Source organism: Musca autumnalis, unplaced genomic scaffold (genome assembly GCF_047663935.1).
Source record: "Musca autumnalis isolate F117 unplaced genomic scaffold, ASM4766393v1 scaffold_4, whole genome shotgun sequence".
NCBI lineage: Eukaryota > Metazoa > Arthropoda > Insecta > Diptera > Muscidae > Musca > Musca autumnalis.
Genome location: NW_027411977.1, coordinates 25,871,626 through 25,898,974, shown reverse-complemented (window position 1 = coordinate 25,898,974; position 27,349 = coordinate 25,871,626). Strand labels below are relative to the sequence as shown.

Genomic DNA, 27,349 nt, shown 5'->3' with positions numbered 1-27,349 from the left:
TAACTCTTGAAGCGTGTAACCGATTTGGTCCATACTTTGCCCATCGTGGAGCGTGTACCAGACTTAGATTAGGTTTTAATATGGACTCAATCGGTCCACTCCGTCGGGTACCTCCCACACAAAATTTTGGAAAAGTTCAGTTTAGGAACATCTCTCGAATCGCTTTGATTTTTGCTTTAGCAACTTGTATTCACTGCCCTCCATACGACGGTATAAGTTTCATCAGGGGCAAGTCCATACTTCCTGAGAAAATAGCCTGAAAGTTGCAAAAAACCCCTATGACACCGTGTGAGGAGGTTGGAGGGCAAAATAACTCTCGAACAGGTCTGCCGATTCGGTCCGAAGTTTGGCCTTAGTAATATTTTGTCCAAACATAGTTTATGTTCGAAGATAAGCCATATCGGTCCACTCCTTCAGGTACCTCCCCCAAAAAAGTTAAAAAATATTCGGAAAAATTGTGCGTACGATAACTCTTGAAGAGAGTGGCCGAATTGGTCCATACTTTACACATCCTAATATATCTACCAAATATAGATCAAGTTCAAATATGGACTATATTTGTCCACTCCATCCGGTACCTCCCACTCAAAATTTCGGATACATGTTCACTTTAAGACCTGCTTTCGAATCACTTTGATTTTTGTTGAAGCAACTTGCATTGCTGCCTCAATTGCGATGGTAAAAGTTGTTTCAGGGGCAAGTTCATACTTCTTGAGCAAACATCCCTGAAGTTCTAAAAAACCCATATGGTACTATATGTAGTGGCTGGAGATCCATTCTTTTTAGTATCTCCTCCGCAAAACTTTTGATATTAAATCCTAATAAACATTTTTGTCAGTTCAAACGCCCAAAATTTTTAAAACTCCCTAAATACATGCGTTTTTTGGAAAAAAATTGTTTCAATATACACAGGCTGAGGGTATATCTCTGTCGGCAAAGCCGACTGATACTTTTTTACTTGTTTTTACTTAAGGTTTGTGGGTCCTTAGGCCGACCCTGGCAGCGACTGAGCCTACCTCATAATTTTCTCTACGACTATCCTAATCATATATGCATTTGCCTAGGAATCCGCTGTCTACTAATGGTATTGCCTATATGTATGGCATAAGTACACTAGAACTTCTGTACCGACCACTACGTTATAGAGAAAATTTGTTATAGCGATATTATGTTATGTGAGAATTTCCATTTGTGTCTTAAACACTATTTCGTTATTCGTTACTGAGAAGTTCGTTATAGAAAAATTCGACTGACTGCATGTTGAAAATTCTCAATGTACGGTCATATCAATCAAATGCCGGAATCATTAACCAGTTTTCAATATCAACATCGATCGCATCATCATCATCATTTTCCACCCTCACTTAACCTTTTAAACAATTATCAATTAAGGTTGTCTCTATTGTTGTTGTTGTGGTTTGCAGTAAATACAGACATAAAATTGAGATCACATTTCTGTGATGTTTGTCGCTGTTTTTTTTTGCTATGAGGAAAATGTGTACATAATAGTAGACAAGTGGCAATACAACAAAGGTGGTACTGGTCCATAATCTTTGATGAATACTGAAACGTAAACTACCAACAAAAGGGGGGACTGGGGCGGCAGGTGGTGGTTGGGTAAACTATGTGATTTATATTGTTGCCAAAGTATTGCTTTTCACAATGAAAATGGAGACGTTCAGCCAAGGTTAACAGTACTCAAGCATTTAATGAGTGTGCTTGTGTGTGTGTGTGAGTGTATGTGGAAATAAAATTACAAACAATTACAACAATGAAATAGTTCAGGGAAATACAGAGTACCTCGGTAATAAGTGTTGGAAAACTGGCAATAGCGAAACTGCGAACCAAGCAAAACAATAGCTGAGAGACATGACAACCAACCAACCACATGGAGGAGCTTCAGCGTGCGAACAAACGTTTTGTGGCAAATGTTAGATACCAACATTCTAGGTTTCTTGTCGTTCAAGCAAGCACACACGTTTGCGTCAGGGGCAGGCATGCCGTACAAGTCTAAAATATTCGACCTCGTACAACACCTGTTGCTGCCAACATTTCCGACGTCTACGGGAAGATAGGGAACACAAAAACTAATAACAACAAGAAGATTAGGATTCCACAGCTATTGCCGCCGCCAAAGATGGGGTGATAAGAAGCAAGCAACCACCGAAAAGGTCTCCATGCATTTTGAGGGAGTAAAATTAAGGCAAAGGAATTAAAAGCCAGCCATCCAGTCGCAGCCACATTAGCAATTCAGTTTGGATTGTTAGCAATTCAGCTTTGACTTGAGGCAAAAAGCAGCGATATGCCACAACATGAAAGGTTGTGAACCGTAACGACGTAACATTCCAATGGCAATGGGTACATAGTTAAACAGACAAAACGCAAACCCAGCCTTACTACACAAGACAAGATCTCTGTTTTCGTTCTTTCTTTCATTAGAGTTTGTTATTATTATTCATTTATGCCCGGTTCGGTTCTCTATGTTCTAATGAGAATGCACACACACAAAGTGGAAGAAACAAATAAACTTTGAATGAGATGAAATAAAAATATTAATGTTGCAACAATGAATGCTGTTTGCTGGGAGACCGACTGACTGAGCGTGTGGTTTGACAGCCAACCAAGTCTGTTGTCAACTGAAAATAATTTTTGTGTGTTTTTCGTTGTGGCTTTGACTTTGATGATTGCAGCTGTTCTTGTTGTTTGGCAGTGACTAAGGCCGGGGGTAGTATAATATACAATACAAAATGCAATAACAACGGGCAACCACAACAACAAAAAACAATATACAAACCAATATAAAAATAACAACAAAAACAAACTTTAGATACAGTGAATGAATTTTCAAGCCATCAACTAAGCCAGCCAACCAACCAACCGCACGAAGAGGAGCCGGCCGCATAGTCTTGAAATTAATTAATAAAAGCACTGATTACGAGAACACCAACAATCAAACGAACGAACAAATAAACGAAAAGAATGCTCCTCGTAACGTTGTTAAAGAAGAGATCTAAAATGAAATTTAAACATACATATATACATACGTAAATGTATGGAACGAACCATCACTCAGTCATTCATTCAGACCGGCTGACTGACAGCTAGTAGCACGTCACAGATCCAGAAGAAAACTAAAGAAAAATTATTTAGTTTCCCTTCCGCAAATACATACATACATACTTATGTGGATAAATGTGTTCTAACTCTGTGTGTGTGAGTTTGAGGAAACACCTATATCAACCAAGTTTCTACAGGGCCGGAGATAGAGGAACTTGAAAAGTCATCAATAGACAGCCGAATTTTATGCAACCCCTATTTTTGATCCGATTCATGTCAAATTTTGGGAATGGGCATATTTTTGGCTTCTGATTAAATTGCAATCGAAACATATGACATATGCAAAATTATGCAACAAATATATCAATAATAGGTACAAAAATGTGAATGTACAATTTTCCTGTTTAAAATTCTTTTCAGACCGAAAATCGGGAGGTATCGTTCTATGGGGGCTATATGACGCCCTGAACCTAACCCGAAATTTTTGCGGGATATTGACGCCACAACCTTCAAAATATAAGGAATCCGGAGGTACCGTTCTATGGAAGCTATATGAAGACGTGGACCTACACCGACAAATTTCAGTTGGAAAGTTTTATACCCCCAAGGAAGACTTAAGCCATTTCGGAAGGATATTGAGGCCACAACCTTCAAAATACCGTAAATCGGGAGGTACCGTTCCATGGGGGCTATATGAAGACGTGGACCCAAACCGACAAATTTCAGTTGGAAAGTTTTATACCACCAAGGAAGACTTACTACCAAATTTCAGCCATTTAGGAGGGATATTGAGGCCACAAGCTTCACAATACCAGAAATCCGGAGGTACCGTTCTATGGGGGCTATATGAAGACGTGAACCTATACCGAGAAAATTCAGGTGGAACGTTTTATACCCCCAACGAAGACTAAATTCCAAATTTCGGTGGGATATTGATGCTATAACTTTCAAAATACCAGAAATACGGAGGTACCGTTCTATGGGGTCTATATAAAGACGTGGACCTATACTGACATATTTCAGGTGGAAAGATTTTTACTTCCAACGAAGACTTTATGCAGAATGTCAGCCATTTAAGTATGATGTTGAGGCCACAACCTTCAAAATATCGGAAATCGGAAGGTACCTTTCTATGGGGGCTATATGCGGACAAATTTCAGGTGTAGAGTTTCACAACCCTGGAATGTTTTATACCCCCAAAGAAGACTAAATATCAATATTGATGCTATAACTTTCAAAATACCGAAAATCGGGAGGTACCGTTCTATGGGGTCTATATAAAGACGTGGACCTATACTGACATATTTCAGGTGGAAAGTTTTATACTCCCAACGAAGACTTTATACAAAATGTCAGCCATTTAAGTATGATGTTGAGGCCACAACCTTCAAAATATCGGAAATCGGGAGATACCTTTCTATGGGGGCTATATGAAGACGTCGGCCCATGCGGACAAATTTCAGATGTAAAGTTTTATACCCCTAACCAAGACTTTATACCACATTTCAACCATTTGTGTGGGATTTTTAGACCACGAATCCGAACTATGTGCCCTAAGCCAACCCTTGTAGAAAATTTTTACTTGGCTGAAATACTGTGAAAATGTCGCCACTATTACTGAGGGGTATTTTTGAAAATTTGATGTTGCGCGGCCGGGGAATTGAACCGACAACCTTCAACGTGCAAGGCGGATGTGCATACCATTGCACCACGGTGGCACCCCCATCAATGGGATTTAATCTAGGATAATCAAGAGCTACATACACTTTCAGGGATATCACTTTCCAATTGCAGCCACTGGTGAGTCTGATCCTGATGATGGAAGACTTCAACTAAAGAGTCAATTTTAAGGTCTTTCGCTTTTGACAAATCAGTTAAAAATCCACTTTCGGTTAAATCCATTCTCAATAAAAATCGTTGAGTGAAGACCGAAAATCGACCGACTCTTCGACTTTTACTATGGCCAAAAGTCGACACATATTAGTCGAGGGCTGAACAAGAACAGACCTTGCGACCGAACAGTCATGGTGGCCTTCGACACCATCAGACATGCCAAGATGTTCAAGGACATAGATAAGACAACCATACAGCGGTATTTGAAATGTTGGATAATTACCCAGCAAACCAAATGTCTGATGTAGGACACGTCTGAACAATTTCGAAAGCAAGTTCGTTTAGATTTCGTTCCGATTTCTAAACGATTTTTCGGAGAGGAAATAATTCAGATTTCGTACCGATTTCGTTCCGATTTCAAAGCGAATGTCGGAAATAAATTTCCCTTCCGAATTTCCCAAGGATTTTCTTCAGATTTCGTTCCGAAATCGATCGATATCGTTACGATTTCGGATCCGACATCGGACGTAGCGTCCAAATTTTTTTCCGATTTCGTTACGAATTGCGAATTGAAACAGATTTTTTCCCAAAAATCTTATGTATTTAGGGCATCTTCAGAATTTTGAGTGTATGAACTTGCAGACAAAGATATGGATTAGGATAAAATCTCAAAAGTTTTGCGGGGGTGGTACCTACAGGAATGGACCGACATAGTCAATTTTGTAAATGTTTTTTTTTTTGTGAGTCATTCCTCTCGATAGAACCATTATATCAGGAAACATGGATTTGCCCATGAAAAATATCATATCGCTGTAAACAGGGCTACTAGGAGTACCGACGGTAAAAATTTCCAAAGGATTCTCGCATAGACCATTAACCGCACTTAAACAAAAATGTTGATGATTTGTGTGGGTGATACCCTAAAGAATGGAACGATATGCCCCACTTTTTAACATAAACTAAATTTGGACAAAATATTTGCCCATGAAAAACCTCATATCGCTGTAAACAGGGTTACCAGGAGTACCTTCGGTAAAAATTTCAAAAAGATTCTCGAATAGACCCTTAACCGCACTTAAACAAAAATGTTGATCATTTGTGCAAGTGGTACCCTAAGAAATGGACCGATGTGGCCCACTTTTTAACATAAACTAAGTTTGGAACAAATATTTGAAGATCCAATATTTGGACAAAATCGGTTGCCCCGTTTATGAGATATTGCGCTTAACATATCACCGCATATTTTCGAAGTTTTGTGGGGGGAGGTACCGGAAGGAGCATTTTCGAATTTCATCTAATATTCGAACAAAGATGTCGATATGCAAAGTGTGGGCCATCGCATTTTTCGGTTCGGGAATGCGATTTTTACGAAAATCGAAGAACCTACTCAGGGGCCTAAGAAAATAATACATATTAAATTTGAAGGCTATTCGATCAAAATTGACCGAGTTATAGCAAAATCGGGGAAAAATATATATGGGGGCTATATCCAAATCTGAATTGATTTTTGCTAAAATCGGTGAAACTACTCAGGAGCCTAAGAAAATAACACATACTAAATTTGAAGGCTATTCGATCAAAATTGAACGAGTGGTAGCAAAATTGGGAAAAGATATATATGGGGGCTATATAAAATCTGAACCGATATATCTCAGAAGGTGGCAAGGATGGGCAGAATGTTTTTACACATTTTGATTTGGAAGTTATGTATAATTAACGGAAAACAGGAGCCAAGGTGGCAATAGGTGGCAATCAAAAGATCTGCTCTACTAAATATTAAGAATTTTGAATTTTTTTTTTTTATCAAATTTAAATTTTGATTTCTTGATAACGGTACATTGCCCATGTGCAGTTAATGTCAACTTTTTGTACTAAAACGTTATATTTATAGCCCACTCATCAAATCCCCATCCAAAACTTTTAGTATTATCAACAAATTTTTCAGAAAATGTTATTTTAAATGTCGCCTTATTTTCATATGATTATCGCCTTAGATTACCTGGGAAATATTTTTCATATTTAAAGAGCTATAACTTCATTATGGATGCACATATCGACAAAATTCTTTCAGATACCTTGTATCGGATGTGTTTACTGTAAGAAAAAAACATAAACATATGTAAAAGTTAACATCACATTTTTTATTTTTGTCCACGCGGCAACACTGTGCGACGTGTGTTGTTTTTGCTGTAAAGCAGACCAACCAAATTTTGGTGTGTGCATTCGTCGAAAGTGGAAGAGGTTTGAATTGTTTTCGCAGACACTTTCGTCGGAGTTGTATGATGTTGCCAAGGAAAAACTTCTCATTGAACTTTTTTCTTTGCTTACCTTTATACTTCGAGCTGACGATTGATGTTTGGGTATAAAAAGTTTCTTGTTGAAGAAGTTATTGAAAAATAACTTCGGTGGAGAATATCCACAAACAAGAAACAAGGGAACTGATGAGATCCAGTGGCGTGGATCGAAACTATAGTATTCCCTGCCTTACCCCTTGGCGAGCAATGCCAAATCTTTTCCACTAATAAAATAGTTGTTTTAAAATATTAAAACAACAACAATGGGATTAAGCCAGACTATTTTGAAAAAACAAAATTGCAAACGCTATCCCAATAAAAAAACGACACAATGCTTCAAAATGGAACTGGTTTTTAGCAGCAACAATGAACTGTTAAGCAATTTTCATCGATTGGACAATAAATGCGGATTTTAGGGAATTTTCGTGGGAATGGAAAAAATGGGCGTAGGCGTTTAAAAAAAAAACTTTGTCGTTGTTTGGGCCGCCCTAATCTACATACCAGGCTTAGTACAGTTCTTCAATCTGTTGAGTTTGAAACTATCCGCCGCTAAATCTACTGCCACACTGTTAACCACGGTGTACACGGTGCTCTTGAATCAAATTTAAATGGAAGGTGCTTACACCTGGGAAGTTTTAGCGGATTCTGAAACTACAATGTTCATAGATGAGAAAAATCAAAAAACAAAAAAAAATCGCAGGAGCGCTTTTTAAATAAATCGCGATTTAAGTTGATATTTTTAGGGGTTGTTTAGGTTTTCACGATTTTGCTTAGAAACCGCAAGTCCTATCAAAATGGGAATAAAGAGAATGTTGTAGCTATCAAAATTCTCTACAAAATTGACCTTAATGATATTTTCGTAGGTTTTACAACTTTTGAGATATTAAATTTGATTCAAAACACCTTTTGAATGTTTAAGTAAATCGCACAAGTAACTACTCTTAGCGACAAGATAAGAAGTAGGAACAAGGTCCTAATGTCGCCGGGCAGCAGCACTAGGAGTGCTGAAAGATAGCCATTGTTGACCTCTTAAAAAGAAATAGGACGTTCTGTGCTAAGCGAATTGTAGGCCAATATTACGCTGAGGGGATTTGTCGTTGCCGATTTTTTTATATTCTGGTCAGGCATTGAACCACAAACGTTCCGAGTGCAAAGCGAACGTGAGAAAAACTGCACCACGTCATACCACTGCTCTACGCAGTTGAAGAATATTCAAACCTATTCAAACCAGTCTTCTCATGACACCCGTGACATTATCTTCATGAGGACCATACGATTTTCACGGTACATTAGCGCAACAAGACATTGTCGATGCAATACCTGCTTGAGGGAAGCTCTGTCCTGGCTTCCCATACTCGTCACTTCTGGAGAGTGAGAGGGTTCCAAAAGTTCAAACTCGTACCTCAAGATCATCAAGGCATTTAGGAAGCATTGGATAGTATTCACATTGATAGATTCGCACAGGTAGTTGGAATGTTAAAGTGGGTGTCGTATTCGGAGACTACCCTCCCTTCATTGCAGCAGAAGAACGCTGAAATGCGGACTTCGTGTTGTGCCCGAATTGACTGCACGATACCCAATACGTAACATGCATGTGGACTGGGACCACACGATACGCTGCATCTGTTTGCAAGCAATTTAAACGTCTGAGGAACACTGAAGCGCTATTCAGACATCTTGAGCGCTATAATAATAATGCTTCTGCATAGTTTGGTCTAAGAAAGCAGAAGGAAATGCTATATTTCGTATTTTTAGACATTGGAACAGGGCAAAAAAAATCCCAGACAACCCAATTATCTTTATCAATGGGAGGAAGGAACAAGAACAGAATTGACTGTCAGACGACCTTATAGACTCAACTATTGTTGGCAGAGATTTTTGCAGTGTTGGAAGCTTTCACCGATCAGCTATCAAGACCAGCGGTTGTTGTTATTATGTTTTATTTTACGAACAAGAGCACTGCAATATCCTATGAAATATCAAGACAGGAACCTGTCGCAGTCCTTTAATCTACTTGTGGAGGTGTATAACCGACCACCTTAGAGGAAAACTACATACTCAATATGTTCTACATGGAAATATCGACAAGGATTTGTACCGACAGAGTTAGATACAAGGTAACCTCAGGAAGTAAAACCTTGTCCATGTTCCACTTTAGAAAATCTGAAAGTATAATTGCTATAGGTCCAACAATATTGAATATTAACACACACATCTTCTACTTGTCATTTCGGGAATGTTCGTGGGACATCATTCTGTACCAGATATTTCCATAGATTTCCTAGTTCAGTTCTCAAGGCCCTTATTGTTAAGACCACTGTTTCCATTCCTCCAAGTGTATAACAAATTCATTGTAACATTTTTTTGTTCAAACATATGCCATATTGTGTTTGTGTTTGTGCGGGGTTTTGTCGCTTTTGCGGGTGTGTTGTGTACTGCATAAAATTATTTCGGTCTGGTGAGTGCTGGCGGAGCGTGAAGTTGGCAACGAAAAAAAAGACGTAAAACAAAAACAAAAGTAATTTAAAATTAAGGAAAATCATTAAAAAATGAATTACAAATGAGTGGCTTTTATTTGTGATTTTTATCACAGAACTCACAGAATGTAATGCAACAAGTTTTATAAGAACTTTGCAACACAAAACACACACACAAACACATACTCCCATAACTAAATATACCGGCAAAAATCCCCCACATATCCATCCGTCAAACAAAACAATGGAGACGAAGAAACAATAATAAATCTCATCAAGTCAAAAGTAAATACACGCAGCAGCAGCAATGGCAGTCAGCAACACATGCAAGGCCCATTTACCCTAACCTAAGTTAAAGTCAAGGTGTGCGCACACTCAAATTCGCACAATGAAACAATGAGTGCAGTAGTGGTGGTGATGGCCAGCCGCATAATATCCGTATCCGCTTGCCACCTTTTTTTTAATGATCGAGTCGTGCTTTTCATCAAGAGCCACAGCACAGTGTTGCAAAACAAAAAAATGCTAATTCGCGTGGCATTTGCGTGTTTGGAGGCCTTCATCATCATCCAAATTCGCAAACGTGTAGAAAAAGGGCCAATAGCAATATGCAGAACACAGCCACATACATAAATTGAATATTTCCATGGTTTGGAAACAAGCAGGCAACAAATGTTGCATCATCTGCACTCTATTAATGTCTTCAGTTCATTTTCTTCTTCTGCTTTGTGGAACTTTATATCAAAAGTCTTAACTATAATACCTTGTTAATGTGTTTGTCTATCTTCTCCATGCATAGTCAAATGTAAGATACATATTTATTTATTCCACGAATAGAGTCAGTATCTCTAATGGACATGATAAACAACACACAATATATTTGGCATGGCGTCCACCGAAGTTACGTATGTGTGTTTGAATTTGCAGCCTGACGGTTTGACTGAATATTTCACACTGAATGCACTCATGTATGAATCGCAACCGCACTGATCACAATTATAGAGCAACAAGGAACGGAAATGCTTTTCCGCGATCAGATGAAAAATAAAAACACACACACAATTCGCCATCCGTAAATCAAAGGTGTATCGCTTGATTATATTTTGATTTAGGTGGAAATGGCGACAACAATTTTGGAACATTTCTTGGAAAATAATTAATTTCAAGGGACGTTTTGTTTTGGCGGTTTTGAAAAGCGGAAAACAACATGCAAATTATATTTCTAGCGAAGTAATTAAAGATAAGTTGGAAATTTACATTTAACAAATCAGAGTGGGCCTGAGACACTGTGGTCTCAGTGAAGACTACGTGGTCTCCTAAAAAATCTTATCCACGCTTTGGTTGGGGAAAGGGAGCTTGAAAAATCTATAAAATATCCACGCTTTAGTTAAGAAAAAGTGGCTAGAAAATTTAAATATCCACGCCTTATTGGGAAAAGGTGATTTTAAAAATCTTTAAAATATCCACGCCTTATTGGGAAAAGGTGATTTTAAAAATCTTTAAAATATCCACGCCTTATTGGGAAAAGGTGATTTTAAAAATCTTTAAAATATCCACGCCTTATTGGGAAAAGGTGATTTTAAAAATCTTTAAAATATCCACGCCTTATTGGGAAAAGGTGATTTTAAAAATCTTTAAAATATCCACGCCTTATTGGGAAAAGGTGATTTTAAAAATCTTTAAAATATCCACGCCTTATTGGGAAAAGGTGATTTTAAAAATCTTTAAAATATCCACGCCTTATTGGGAAAAGGTGATTTTAAAAATCTTTAAAATATCCACGCCTTATTGGGAAAAGGTGATTTTAAAAATCTTTAAAATATCCACGCCTTATTGGGAAAAGGTGATTTTAAAAATCTTTAAAATATCCAAGCCTTACTGGGAAAAGGTGATTTTAAAAATCTTTAAAATATCCACGCCTTATTGGGAAAAGGTGATTTTAAAAATCTTTAAAATATCCACGCCTTGGTTGGAAAAAAGTGGCTTGAAAATTTATTTTTAAATAACCACGCCTTGGTTGGGAAAAGGTGGTTTGAAAACAATTATTAAAATATCCACGCGTTGGTTGGGAAAATTTCGCTTGAAAAAAATCTTTAAAATATCCACGCCTTGGTTGGGAAAAGGTGTCTTGAAAATTTCTTAAAAATATCCAGGCGATGGTTGGGAAAATTTCGCTTGAAAAAAATCTTTAAAATATCCGCGCCTTATTTGGTAAAATGAGGCTTGAAAAAAACTTTAAAATATGCACGCTATGGTTAGTAAACTGTGGCTTGAAAAATTCTTTAAAATATCCACGCATTGCATTATCTCAGGAAGTATTGACTTACCCCGGAAAAATATTGTACCGTTCAAAATGAGGCCGCTAGAACAACTTACGGAAAAAAGAGATGTGGCATTCGGCCCTCGGAAACTTCCAGACTGGTACAGCGCTGGCTGAGCAGATTGATAGCTCTACGTTTTGCACGGTCAATGAGGACGCCCCTACCAGAATTAGAGGAGAGTGTCACAGTTCGCCAGACATAACCATCGTGTCACCTGGTCTGACAAATGACGTTACCTGGCAACCCGTCATTTCCCTTGGATCAGACCATTTCCCCATAATTGTCTCCATTAGCAGACCACCCGACTTCAACACCTCTGAACGCCGCAAATTCGTCAATCATAAGAAAGCTGATTGGCCGAGTTTCAGAGAGTTCACCAATCACCGCTTCAGAGAATTGTCCAATCCTTCTGATGTTCGGGTAGCTGAAAGGACGTTCCGAGACATCATCACTGCTGCAACCGCTCGCCATATCCCTGCTGGTCGAATACCCGAAGTAAGACCAAACTTTCCAGCAGAGGCGACGGGATTAGCAAATGAGCGTGATGAGCTTCGTCGTGTCAACCTCAATGACCCCAGAGTCAGGGAGCTGACACTGGAAATTAACAGGCTGGTCGGCGAGCATAATCGGAACAAATTGTTAAATCATCTGAAGAGCTGCAACATTGGAGCCGGTATAGGTGAATTGTGGGCAACGGTTAAGTCACTCTCGAACCCTGGAAGAAAGGAAGATAGGACCTCAGTCACGTTTGGCGACGTTACGTTGACTGACCCGAAGAGGTGCGCAAGTAATTTCAATCGACAGTTTGTCGAGCACCCCGGGAGTGACAGGTCGAAGAGAAGAGTATTACGTCGCATCTGATCTCTTCCTGTCGAAGATGAACCACCACAATTAACAGTCGATGATGTTGCCAATGCCATCAGAAACGCTAAATCACGCACGGCAACAGCGCTGCACACCATTACCACATATATCTGTCAAGGACTCAACCTGAGACAACCGTGCGATAGAACAGTGATGGTGGCGCTTGACTTATCAAAAGCCTTTGATACAGTCAGGCACTACACGCTGTTTGAGGACATTGAGCAGACAACCCGCGGGCCAAGTATGAAAACTTGGATAATCAATTATACGTGTGGACGCCAGTAGTACGTGGAATTCAGGAATATGAAGTCCAAAACCCGTAGAGTGAAACAGAGAGTCCCTCAAGGTGGGGTGATATCTCCGGAACTGTTTAACCTCTACCTCTCCTGTATTCCGGCCCCTCCAGACGGCATCGAGATCGTAACGTATGCGGATGATTGCACGATCCAGGCGTCGCGTACCTATCCTGATGACATCTGTGAGAGACTGATCAACTATTTAACCGATTTTACCACCTTTTACCATTCGAGGAATATGCAGATTTCCGCCACAAAATCTACAGCCACCTTGTTCATCATCAGCGCAGTTTGGACGTGAGTTGAATGTCGTGGTCGACGGTATCAGAATTCCGACCACAAACTGCTCTAAAATTTTAGGTGTCACATTCGACACTACATTTACGTCGTGAGCACACGCCACAAGCTGAAAAGTAGGAACAAGGTCCTCAAGTCCCTAGCCGACAACACTTGGGGTGCAGATAAAGAAACCTTGTTGACCACATAAGCTATGCGGCTTCAGTCTGGTCCCCGAGATTATGTGATACGAATTGGAAAAAGATTCAACATTGCCAAAATGCCGCCTTGAGAACAACAAATCTTCAGTGGACCATCTACATAAGGAGGCAAAGATTCTTCCAGTAAAGCAACACAATGAGATGCTTTCGTTGCAGTACCTGCTTGGATGTTACCGTGTGAGCCATCCCAATCAGCATCTTGTGGGTAGGCCCGACACATTCAGGCAGATCGGGAAGGATATCCATGCTCTAGAGGGAGAGGTCCAACGATACAGGAGAGAACCCCTTGATCAACAAGCATATCAAGCAGGTTTGAATAGCATTCACACGGACACAGTTGCCAAGGCCTTAAGCAATTATAGTGTGAATAAAGTACTCGGAGTACATCCCCCATCTATCGCAGCTGAGGAGCGTCAGCTGCCACGACAAACCAGAGTAGTTTTGGCTTAACTACACTCGGGATATTGCAGTCGCCTAAATACTTATTGGGCGGAAATCGATCGCGCCGTGCAAGACATCTGCCCAGAATGCGGCATGGGCCCGCACGATACTAAACACCTATTCTACTTCCCCGCCAAACCTACCCACCCAACTCCAGTGGATCTGTGGCTACATCCCATCGAAGAAGCCATTTTTCTGGAACTGGAGATAGACCCAGAGCCAGATTGAATAGGGGAACGAACATACAAACATAATAAAAAAAACACTGTTACAACAAAAAACACTGTTGCGCAAAAAAAATTGTACCGTCATAAAGGGAGTCGCAAGGACAACCTGCTGAAAAAAAATTCAAGACGATCCGAGAGGAGCTCTTAAACTTCACTTTATCCGAATTTTGTGTGGGAGGTACCCGAAGAAGTGGACCAACATAGTCCATAATCCAACTTGATGCATGACTTGACGTAATAATATGATGTGCAAATTCTGCACCAATCAGAAACTCCCTCCGAGAATAACTTGCGGATTTGCCATTTAGGTTGGCGCTGTCAGGGTTTCTTGAAATTTCTAGGCCAATATCTCAGGAAGTATCGACTTGCCTAAGAAAAAAATTGTACCGCTGTAAAGGAAGCCGCAAGGACAACTTAATGAAACAAATTTCAAAATGATCTGAAAGGAGCTCTTAAACTTCACTTTAACCGAATTTTGTGTGGGAGGTACCCGAAGGAGGAGACCAATATACTCCATATTAGAACCCGGTCTATACCTAGAAGGAATAATACGATGTGCAAAGTTTGGACCAAATCGATTGCTCCCATTTTACAAACAAATTTTGAACCTTTGTGGGGAAGGTATCCGAAGGATAAGCTAAGCTTGGACAAAATATTACAAGAATTAAAATTTGGTTCGAATCGGTTGATCCGTTCGAGAGTTATCGTGCGCACCAGGCAACCAGACAGACATTTTTCGTATCAAAGTGTGTATACCTTTCTAGCCTTAAAATATCCACGCCTAGGTTGGTAAAATATGGCTTGAAAAATTCTTTAAAATATCCACGCCATGGTTGGTAAAGTGTGGCTTGAAAAATTCTTTAAAATATCCACGCCATGGTTGGTAAAGTGTGGCTTGAAAAATTCTTTAAAATATCCACGCCATGGTTGGTAAAATGTGCCTTGAAAAAATCTTTAAAATATCCATCCCATGGTTGGTAAAATGTGCCTTGAAAAATTCTTTAAAATATCCACCCCATGGTTGGTAAAATGTGGCTTAAAAAATTATTTAAAATATCCACGCCATGGTTGGTAAAATGAGGCTTGAAAAATTCTTTAAAATATCCACGCCTTGGTTGATAAAATGAGGCTTGAAAAATTCTTTAAAATATCCACGCCTTGGTTGGTAGAAGGTAACTTGAAAAATTCTTTAAAATATCCACGCCTTGGTTGGTAGAAGGTAACTTGAAAAATTCTTTAAAATATCCACGCCTTGGTAGAAGGTAACTTGAAAAATTCTTTAAAATATCCACGCCTTGGTTGGTAGAATGTAACTTGCAAAATTCTTTAAAATATCCACGCCTTGGTTGGTAGAAGGTAACTTGAAAAATTCTTTAAAATATCCACGCCTTGGTTGGTAGAAGGTAACTTGAAAAATTCTTTAAAATATCCACGCCTTGGTTGGTAGAAGGTAACTTGAAAAATTCTTTAAAATATCCACGCCTTGGTTGGTAGAAGGTAACTTGAAAAATTCTTTAAAATATCCACGCCTTGGTTGGTAGAAGGTAACTTGAAAAATTCTTTAAAATATCCACGCCTTGGTTGGTAGAAGGTAACTTGAAAAATTCTTTAAAATATCCACGCCTTGGTTGGTAGAAGGTAACTTGAAAAATTCTTTAAAATATCCACGCCTTGGTTGGTAGAAGGTAACTTGAAAAATTCTTTAAAATATCCACGCCTTGGTTGGTAGAAGGTAACTTGAAAAATTCTTTAAAATATCCACGCCTTGGTTGGTAGAAGGTAACTTGAAAAATTCTTTAAAATATCCACGCCTTGGTTGGTAGAAGGTAACTTGAAAAATTCTTTAAAATATCCACGCCTTGGTTGGTAGAAGGTAACTTGAAAAATTCTTTAAAATATCCACGCCTTGGTTGGTAGAAGGTAACTTGAAAAATTCTTTAAAATATCCACGCCTTGGTTGGTAGAAGGTAACTTGAAAAATTCTTTAAAATATCCACGCCTTGGTTGGTAGAAGGTAACTTGAAAAATTCTTTAAAATATCCACGCCTTGGTTGGTAGAAGGTAACTTGAAAAATTCTTTAAAATATCCACGCCTTGGTTGGTAGAAGGTAACTTGAAAAATTCTTTAAAATATCCACGCCTTGGTTGGTAGAAGGTAACTTGAAAAATTCTTTAAAATATCCACGCCTTGGTTGGTAGAAGGTAACTTGAAAAATTCTTTAAAATATCCACGCCTTGGTTGGTAGAAGGTAACTTGAAAAATTCTTTAAAATATCCACGCCTTGGTTGGTAGAAGGTAACTTGAAAAATTCTTTAAAATATCCACGCCTTGGTTGGTAGAAGGTAACTTGAAAAATTCTTTAAAATATCCACGCCTTGGTTGGTAGAAGGTAACTTGAAAAATTCTTTAAAATATCCACGCCTTGGTTGGTAGAAGGTAACTTGAAAAATTCTTTAAAATATCCACGCCTTGGTTGGTAGAAGGTAACTTGAAGAATTCTTTAAAATATCCACGCCTTGGTTGGTAGAAGGTAACTTGAAAAATTCTTTAAAATATCCACGCCTTGGTTGGTAGAAGGTAACTTGAAAAATTCTTTAAAATATCCACGCCTTGGTTGGTAGAAGGTAACTTGAAAAATTCTTTAAAATATCCACGCCTTGGTTGGTAGAAGGTAACTTGAAAAATTCTTTAAAATATCCACGCCTTGGTTGGTAGAAGGTAACTTGAAAAATTCTTTAAAATATCCACGCCTTGGTTGGTAGAAGGTAACTTGAAAAATTCTTTAAAATATCCACGCCTTGGTTGGTAGAAGGTAACTTGAAAAATTCTTTAAAATATCCATGCCTTGGTTGGTAAAATGTGGCTTGAAAATTCGTTAAAATATCCACGCCTTGGTTGGTAAAATGTGGCTTGAAAATTTCTTTAAAATATCCACGCCATGGTTGGTAAAAGGTAACTTGAAAAATTCTTTAAAATATCTTCGCCTTGTTTGGGAAAAAGTGGCTTTAAAAATTCCTTAAAATATCCACGCCTTGTTTGCGAAAACATGCTTTAAAATATTCACACCTTGGTTGGACAAACAAGGTTAGACAAGTTCTTTAATATATTCTTAAATTATTTTAAATATCCACGCCTAAAATGTGACATTGTAGCGTAGAGTTCAAAAATAAATTTCCTTTTTTGGAAATCTCTTTTATATTCCTTCTTTCAAGTCTGGCGGAAAATTGTTAGTTTTTATTTTTATGGATTAATTTGAAAACCTTCTTTCATTGAATAAATAAAAAGATTAATTAAAATCCACGCAAGACAAGAAAGCCATTAAAATTGATGACATATTTATGGGCAATGGCAAACCCATGTTTTTCACACATTCAAAATTCGTTGTTGTTTTGTCAAACATTTGTTCAAATAACCTTGACCAGCCAAAAATTGTCATGGAAATCTATTTTCAAAAAAAGACCCAACAAATAAAACGACAATTCGAATATGTCAATCTGACGTAATGGCGACAAGAGATTGAGAGTCATTTTACAAATAAAATCTATCAAATGTGTACTGATGTGTAATGGACTTAGAATTCGGGCATAGTTCAACTTTAGTCATAATATGCAAAAAGATGTTGCATTTTGTGTGGTATTAAAAAAATATGTATAATAAATCATTAGATATAGAGAAACGATTTAAAAAGAAGCGGATCTGTCCGCTCAAATCCATCTTCTTTTTTCATGTATTCAAAACAAAAAAAGTAATTAAATTATTTTTCACACTCACCATAATTTTCACTCACAGCATTTCGTACAGCTTCAACAACCCGTTTGGTCTTCCTTATCGGTTGGCCAAGTATGGTGAAATTGCCAATGTCAATTTGCTGGACAAACAACAAATAGATGCGGCCCGGTTCAATGGTATCACCTTTGACCAGGCCACGCGGTCGCAATTGTTCGCGATAGATGTCACATTCACCGCTGCTGTTGCGATAGGCGAATTGCAGGCGCAGATATTTTTGCAAACGATAGCCAATCTGTTGTTTAAATACTTCGCGCACCTCAACGGTGGCGGAGAAATTCATACGGCGATCGGGTGTCATAGAGACAATTTTACCCTCGAATACGGTGGGTGCCTCAAAGGCCAGTTGGGCTGGATCACGGGCCGAACAATAGCGTCGGCCATGTTTATTACGCAGTCGTTGATTTCTTAAATTATTATTGTGGTTGTGGTGGTGTTGGTGACGAAAATACAACGATGAGGATGAGCTGGTGCTGGGGGAGGATGCGGAGGAGGAGAAGGAGGTGTGAGAGGACATGTCTTGCTTATTACGTTTATTACGTCTATTGCGGGCCGCCTGCTGTTGTTCCGCATGTCTGCTACGCAATTGTTTTAAATGCCGCGGCATTGGAGTTTGTTTGGCTGATCGTTGTTGCTGCTGCTGCCCACCAGTGATGGAGCTTGGAGAGAGGGGTGCTACCTCATATGATTCTATAACAAATCGTATGGGTGCTTTGGCGGCTGATGACTTAATTTTGTTTACTTTTAAGATATTGGAGATGTCGAAAACCTTATCGGCTGATGTTGCTGTTGCTGGTGGTGGCCCACCAACAATCATTGTATTCAACGATTTATGGTTTGGTGATGAAAAGATTGTTGTGGTCGTGGTGGTGGGTCGAAGTTGAGTACTTGCTATTCTTACATTATTTTCTTCTATTACTTTGGGGGGATGGGATGGAGGATTATCAGCATATTGTTGCTGCTGCTGTTGTTGTTGATAATAATGCTGCCTGTAAGTATGCCTTCTATCCTCTAGACGCCTTTTTATGTCTCTGGTATTTAGTCTTGTCGCCTTATTGTCCTGATGATATTTATTATCAGTCAATAATGTTGTGTCATCTTCATCCTCGTCATCATCATCGATATCATCATTATCTTGGACACCATCAAAGTCATTGTCATCCTCCTCCTCATCTTCATCAACAATGTCCTCATAATCATTGTTGGCGTCAACGCCTATATCAACTGTTATGACCTCATCATGGTCGTTAAACGACTCCAAAGGATTTGAGCTGGTTTTGGGCCACCCCGCATTTTTATTATTATTGTTGTTATTTGTGTTTGTATGGGTGTTGAGTATATCCTTATTTGTGTGTAGCCAATCTGGGGCCAATAGCCCACCACCACTACTACTACTACCCCGACTATTGCTACTACTACTACTACCACTAGCATGCTGAGGCAACAAGGGCCATGTTGGCTGTATGTCATCTGGCCGATTTCTTCGTGTCTGTGTGTAAAAGCCCGGAAATGACTCTCTGGCCATAATGTCGCCACCATTGTTGGCCACTTCCACCCGTTGTGACGCCTGATGTCTGTTGCTGTTGCTGCTGTAACTTCGTCGGTATGGTTGTGATGATGTTGCCAATAATTTTGTTGGCTGTTGTTGGTATGATAATGAAGTTGCTGGTATTGATGCAAATATTGTTGTCATCGGCAGTGACGGCAGCGATGTTGTTGTCGTTGGCCGCATATATGTTTGTCGTGTCTCCTCCCCCTCCCGCTCCCCTGCTACTACTACTGCATGATGGATATTTTTTGGCATAGGTTGTTGCTGTTTCTTCTCTCCGGCTACTACGAGTGCTGCGCCTGATGCTGACGGCAGCAATGCTGCATTTGCCATCGACAATGAGGACTGTGACGGTGACAACGATGTTGTTGTATGTGTTGCTGTTGGATATGGGTTCATTGTTGCCAATGCTAGGGTTGGTGCACATGTGACAAGTAGTAGCGGCAGCAGCAGCAGTACAACGACCACAAGTGAACACGCTGAGCAAGACATTAGATTTTTCGTATGTATACTCCATTTGCGCAATATTCGCGCATTCATGGCGTTTCCGCAATTGATAGCGAATTGAACAAAAGTCTGTGTTTGTTTTGTTGTTGTTGTTTTTTTCTTTTTGGGTTTTGAAAAAATAAATTCGACGATGAAGTTTCCCAAGTTTCCCGACTCACACTAATTTTACTTCTTTCGCTTGTTTTCTTTTTCTTTGAAAAATTTTAGATTTGTTTAGAGGTATGGATAAATGGGGATGTTGGATGTTTGTTTGGTTTCGAGGAGACCTTTCATCACCTTTTCACTTCAATATTTTGTAGCATTCTTACACTTTCACTGCTTTACGGAAAATTTCAAATTCGTTTTATTTTTTTCTTTTTTAGATGCGTTACCGTTATGCGTTTTGTGATCTTGCGATCTATTCGAAGGGTGTTATTGAATGCAGCTGCACCTTTCTACCACTTATGTCGCTGGGGCCAATTGAGGAAAAGTGGTGGTGGTGCTGGTGCTAGTGGTGCGGATGCTGTGGGTGTGTGCTTTCTTTGATTTACTCATTCACTTGTAATTTTTTTCGAATTTTTTTCTTTCACTTCTTAGATAATTTTTCTTATTCTTGGCACTGCACTACACGGCATTTCACTTAAACAAAAAAATTCACTTAGTTGTGGTGTGTGTGTGTGTGCTCGTCGTCGTAATTTCATTAACCGTTTTCCTTCTTTTACCGATTGCGTTCATACATTTTTGGAATTTTTCTTAGAAATTTATCACAATTTAGCCACTTTTTTCGATCAAGCAATAGCGTCATTTTCCCAAATTTCTTTTTTGAATTCCAATTGAACAGAAAGAACAACTAATAAGCGTCGATTCAATTGTAATGCCAGCCAGCACCGTTTCCCCCGCAAATTTTTAAACAAATTCAATTCAGAGGAGGGTGCCTTGATGGGGAAAATTCTACGTTTCGTTCGTTGTTCACTTCACTTTTTGATTTTTCTCAAGATTCCCCTAAACTGATTCATGATTTTCATCGTTATTATTGTTGTTGGTGGTGTCGTTGTTGTTGTGGTTTTGTTTTTTGGTGAATCGTCATCAGCCAAAGCAAACATTGGCTTGTCTTCTTGGTAATTCAAATGACTGAATATTATAATCTGAAATGAAATATTAAAAAAAGAGAGAAACACATATTAAAATTATATATACACTCGTGCTATATAGACAGACAAATGGACGGACGGACAGACATGCACAGATAGAAGATAGTCACATAAAATTAGAACCATAACAAATTCATCATCACCGACACCCAACCGGTGAATAGTGTCGCCGTTTTTTTGCCGTTTTTTTGATGGGGCGCACCATCATCACCGTCGCCACCGCCAAAGCCATCACTCTATAAATACTACAAACTCAGCACACACATATCCAGGTACGCATTCATCTTATTATTTTTTGTTATGTGTTCTTCTTCGTTTTCAAACAGCCAGCCACATCACAATCGGAAATCAGCCGTGTTATTTTGTGAGTTTTTCGTCATATTAAGGGGGCGTCTAATAGTTGTTCTCTTCTTGTCTTGTCATTGATGGTTTTGCATGACAATAATAAAAATAATTTCTGACATTATGTGTCATATTATGAGGAATATACACAGATTTGTGTAATATATCAATATTAAGTTTATTGTTTTCCAGAGAAAAACAAAATCATTCGAAATAATTGGGAGGAATTTTTGGGCATTTTTCTAAATCGTGAAAATGGTAATGTAAAAGGATGATGAACAAGTTAACAATATAGGGAGAAATATGGAAAATAGAAAAGACTACAAAAAATACTAACGAAGTGGCCTTGAATATCTGGGGAATTTCGAGATTCATGCAAACAAAGTCCACTTCAAAGGTCAAGCGGCCAAGTCATTTACAATAAACACAGGCGTCAGACAGAGTATTGGATTTTTTAAAAATATGTTGAAACACCTATCAATAATATTCAAAAATATTTTTAAAAATTCCCCGATTACTGACAGGTGATCAAAAATATTTTTAAAAATTCCACGATTATAGCCAGGTGATCAAAAATATTTTTAAAAAATCCAAGATCAATGATAGGTGTTCAAAACTATTTTTAAAAAATCCACAATCAATGATAGGTGTTCAAAACTATTTTTAAAAAATCCACGATCAATGATAGGTGTTCAAAACTATTTTAAAAAAATCCACGATCAATGATAGGTGTTCAAAACTATTTTTAAAAAATCCACGATCAATGATAGGTGTTCAAAACTATTTTTAAAAAATCCACGATCAATGATAGGTGTTCAAAACTATTTTTAAAAAATCCACGATCAATGATAGGTGTTCAAAACTATTTTTAAAAAATCCACGACCAATGATAGGTGTTCAAAACTATTTTTAAAAAATCCACGATCAATGATAGGTGTTCAAAACTATTTTTAAAAAATCCACGATCAATGATAGGTGTTCAAAACTATTTTTAAAAAATCCACGATCAATGATAGGTGTTCAAAACTATTTTTAAAAAATCCACGATCAATGATAGGTGTTCAAAACTATTTTTAAAAAAATCCACGATCAATGATAGGTGTTCAAAACTATTTTTAAAAAATCCACGATCAATGATAGGTGTTCAAAACTATTTTTAAAAAATCCACGATCAATGATAGGTGTTCAAAACTATTTTTAAAAAATCCACGATCAATGATAGGTGTTCAAAACTATTTTTAAAAAATCCACGATCAATGATAGGTGTTCAAAACTATTTTTAAAAAATCCACGATCAATGATAGGTGTTCAAAACTATTTTTAAAAAATCCACGATCAATGATAGGTGTTAAAAAATATTTGTAAAAAATCCAATATTATTGATAGGTGTTCAAAAATATTTTTAAAAAATCCGCGATTATTGGTAGGCGTTCAAAAATATTTTTAAAAAATCCACGACCAATGATAGGTGTTCAAAACTATTTTTAAAAAAATCCACGATCAATGATAGGTGTTCAAAACTATTTTTAAAAAATCCACGATCAATGATAGGTGTTCAAAACTATTTTTAAAAAATCCACGATCAATGATAAGTGTTCAAAACTATTTTTAAAAAATCCACGATCAATGATAGGTGTTCAAAACTATTTTTAAAAAATCCACGATCAATGATAGGTGTTCAAAACTATTTTTAAAAAATCCACGATCAATGATAAGTGTTCAAAACTATTTTTAAAAAATCCACGATCAATGATAGGTGTTCAAAACTATTTTTAAAAAATCCACGATCAATGATAGGTGTTCAAAACTATTTTTAAAAAATCCACAATCAATGATAGGTGTTCAAAACTATTTTTAAAAAATCCACGATCAATGATAGGTGTTCAAAACTATTTTTAAAAAATCCACGATCAATGATAGGTGTTCAAAACTATTTTTAAAAAATCCACGATCAATAATAGGTGTTCAAAACTATTTTTAAAAAATCCAATATTGTTGATAGGTGTTCAAAAATATTTTTAAAAAATCCAATATTATTGATAGGATTATTGATAGGTGTTCAAAAATATTTTTAAAAAATCCACGATTATTGATAAGTGTAAAAAATATTTTGTCCACCTTTATTGCTATCAAAATATTTGTACAAAATCTTCTCTCACAAATTGTTAAAAATCAGCGGTTATGACTCTGAAAATTCCTTAAAAATCCACGATTATACATATGGAAATTCCTTAACAAAATATTCTTAAAAAATCACGATTATTTATTGATGATTCCACAAAAATATTCAAAATGATTCTTATAAATTTCTTAAAAAATAGTTTCTTAATGTATAGACTAATTTGAAAATATTCACCATTATAATCTGTCAAAATGTCCTTAATCTATAATTATGGCTTTTAAAAATATTCTTAAAAATCCGCGGCTACGACACCAATCGCAATTCAAAGATATTCTATACAAATCCCTGATTACTTAAAAATCCACTATAATTATTATATTATATCCCCAAATCGCAAGTGTTATAGGCAGATATCACTTCTGAAAAATGCCTTTGATGATACATCGTCTATAGAAACAGCAGAAAACCCTTTAAGTGTTTTTCAATTAAAAAAAAAAAATCCAGACAAAATATGTAAGAATTTTTTTATTTTAACTTTAATAAACTCCAGACCGTCGGCTGAAGTTAATTTGAATGAATTCTAGAATTTTTCCTGATTTTTTTTCTGTTTTGGTAAACTACAAACAATTTCTATTTATTATCTGCTGCTCATTAATGTGTCTGCAAAAATATGGGGGAATCCTTCTCTCGACGACGTCTACATATTTATATATGTACATAAATATATGTGAACTCCCCCTAAAGTATCCCCCATAAATGCCACACAAACAAGATCTATGTGAGTCGTACCGGCTGATCATAAACATCGGGAATTTTACATCGTTTGTTTGATTTTATTTTTTTTTTCAGTTGTTGTTGAAATACAAATGTTCTGTATCGTCTCGTGTACTTACACAGGCACACATATCCTTATCCTCTCATATATATTTTCTTCTCTTTTAAATGAAAAGAAGATATTTTTATAAAAATAACAGAACAAATACAATATTCCAATATTCAGATCTTGTGTTCTGTTTTAGTGAAAAAAGTACTCTTGAAGAGGAAGAAGAAGAAGTGCTAGACGACAAGGAAAACAGATGTTGATTATGAAGACTAGGGGGAGAGGAGTTTCTTTTTTGGCTGGGCGACGGCACGCGTAATGTAAATAAAAACAAAATACAAAAATTAAAAAAAAAAAACAACAACACCAATATCTACAAGAAGTTTATAATGGGGCAAAGTGGCGCGAACAAAAATATGTACTTCTTTTTTATGTTTGGAGGTAGAAACTAAAGAGGGCTTCGGGAAGAAATTGCATTAATGATCATGATAAACATAATTATGTTGAATGCTCAATTAGGGTAGGGTGTTCACAAAAATCTTGGGGGGTTGGTGGCGACAACGTAGCCAAAGAGGCATCATCTTTTTTTCCTCAAATACGCCTGGACACCCTCGATTTTTCACAGTTTTCCAATGCGACAGTACCGACAAACGACGTCAATGCGTACACAGACGCCACTAATGTGTCTAGTTTAAGACAATTTTGTTGGTGTTTTTGGCCGTTTTGCTAAAATCACGAGAATTCAACACACCAGCAACAACAAGTATATTCCCAAAATACATCAAACTATAACCAAGTCAATTGTGATAGGAGGAGAAGTGCCAAAAGGAGAACTAGCAACTGGCGGTGTTGCCAATCGGCAGACCAATAAGGGTTTCTTGAGAAAGAAAAGGTCGAGGTGAGAGCCCTCTTAAAAAATTTATGAAAAATCAATTTTATATTTAACTTTACGTTTTATATTTTATTTATTTATTTTTTTTTTTTTCAAAATAGTCAGACTTAATCCCATAGTCGTTGTTTTAAAATCTTATTTAAACAACTTTATTATTTTATATTTATGCTTTATATTTTATATTTATATAGTTTATATTTTGTATTTTATATTTCAAGTTTGAGTTAAGTTTATATTTTAAGTTTCATATGTTATACTATACTAGCTGAACCCGCTGGGTGACGTAGGGGATGGAAGATACCAAGGAACGGTCCTGACCGGTTTTAACATGGCAAAGCCCAGGACTTATCTTGGTCCCTCTTTCATCTCAAGTGGACACTGACCTCCCCGTGGTGTCACCTGGGGAACTGCCTTTAACACCCGTTAAAGGTAGTGAACTAACATGTGCCGCGCGTTCACCCATAAAAACGTTAAAAACTTGGGTTTGGGCGTCGGGTTAGTAACACTTCCCTAGAAAAAAACAGCATACTATGAAAAAACGAAAGGATCAAACGTTTTAAGGATCAAGATCTGCGAATCTGCACCTGGAATGTTCGCACTCTTTATAGAGAAGGTGCAGTCTTCGCATTGGGAGACGTACTTTAAAAGTACAAGGCCGATATTACTGCCATACAGGAAATACGATGGATTTGGAAAGGCGTCACAACAACACCTAAAGGTAAAGCACTGAATTATAGCTGCCATGACGTAAAGCAAGAGTTTGGCTGCGGATTCGTAGTTGGTCGGAGACTGAAACATCTGATATCCAGCTTCACCCCAGTGAATGAAAGACTTGCTGCATTTCGAATAAAAGCTAAATTCTTCAACATCAGCTTTATTTGCGCTTTTGCTCCCACTGAAGAAAAGGACGAACAGAACAAAGATATATTTTACGAGCGCTTGGAAGAAACATATGACCGTTGCCCTGCCCATGACATTAAAATCGCTCTAGGCGATTTTAATGCCAAAATTGGAAAGGAGAATATCTTTGGCCCAACAGTCGGTAAATTCAGTCTCCACAGTGAAACATCTGACAATGGTATGAGGCTGATAGACTTTGCAGCTGCAAAAAACATGGTACTTAGCAGTACCAGATTTAAGCATATCGATATTCATAAGGGCTCCTGGCTGTCGCCAGATCAAAGAACAAGAAATCAAATTGATCACGTTGTAATAGATGGAAGACATGCATCAAGCGTTTTGGATGTACGATCGTTCCGAGGCGCAAACATTGATTCGGACCACTACCTTGTTGCAGCAAAGGTACGTACCCGTCTAAACGTTGCAAATAAAGCACGAACAGTCACAACGCGGAAGTTGGACATCGATAGGCTGCAAACACAACAGATAGCCACAGCATATTCCACTCAACTAGACCAATTGCTTAATGCGAGCACTCTTTGTCCCGATAACATAACAACACAATGGCAAAATATTGCCCACTCCATGCAAACAGCCGCAAAATCCATACTTGTATACCAGAGACCTCCACAAAGGAATTCATGGTATGACCAGAGGAGTGCCGTGCTGCTACTGAAGAGAAAAATGTGGCATATAGAGCTACTTTGCAATCAGTAGCAACGCACGTAGCGCACGAGAGAGATATCGGGAGAAAAGTAGAGAAGAGAAACGTCTTTTCCGCATGAAAAAGAGAGAAATAGAAAAGCGGGAGTGTGTAAATCGAGATGTACAGTAGCCAGAATGAAGTCCGAAAATTCTACCAAAGAGTGAAACATCAAACAGATGGCTTCGGTACAGGCACATCCTCCTGTAGAGACCAGCAAGGTAATCTGGTAACAGATACAGATAGCGTACTCAGGATATGGAAGGAACATTTCTCCAATCTGCTGGTATCCA

At 37.7% G+C, this 27,349-nt stretch overlaps 1 protein-coding gene across 4 annotated transcripts in view; it reads right to left on the bottom strand.

The window, feature by feature from the left end:
- Nucleotides 1-27,349, bottom strand: part of vn (membrane-bound neuregulin protein vein) — a 137,652-nt gene that overhangs the window by 86,561 nt on the left and 23,742 nt on the right. For all 4 annotated transcript variants that reach the window (XR_012412255.1, XR_012412254.1, XM_073980854.1 and 1 more), the window contains exon 2: nt 18,077-21,271. Coding sequence is in view for 2 of the 4 variants with exons in the window: in XM_073980854.1 (XP_073836955.1) it covers nt 18,077-20,180 (2,104 nt within the window). In the remaining 2 variants the exon portion in view is untranslated. The remainder of the gene's footprint in view (nt 1-18,076; nt 21,272-27,349) is intronic.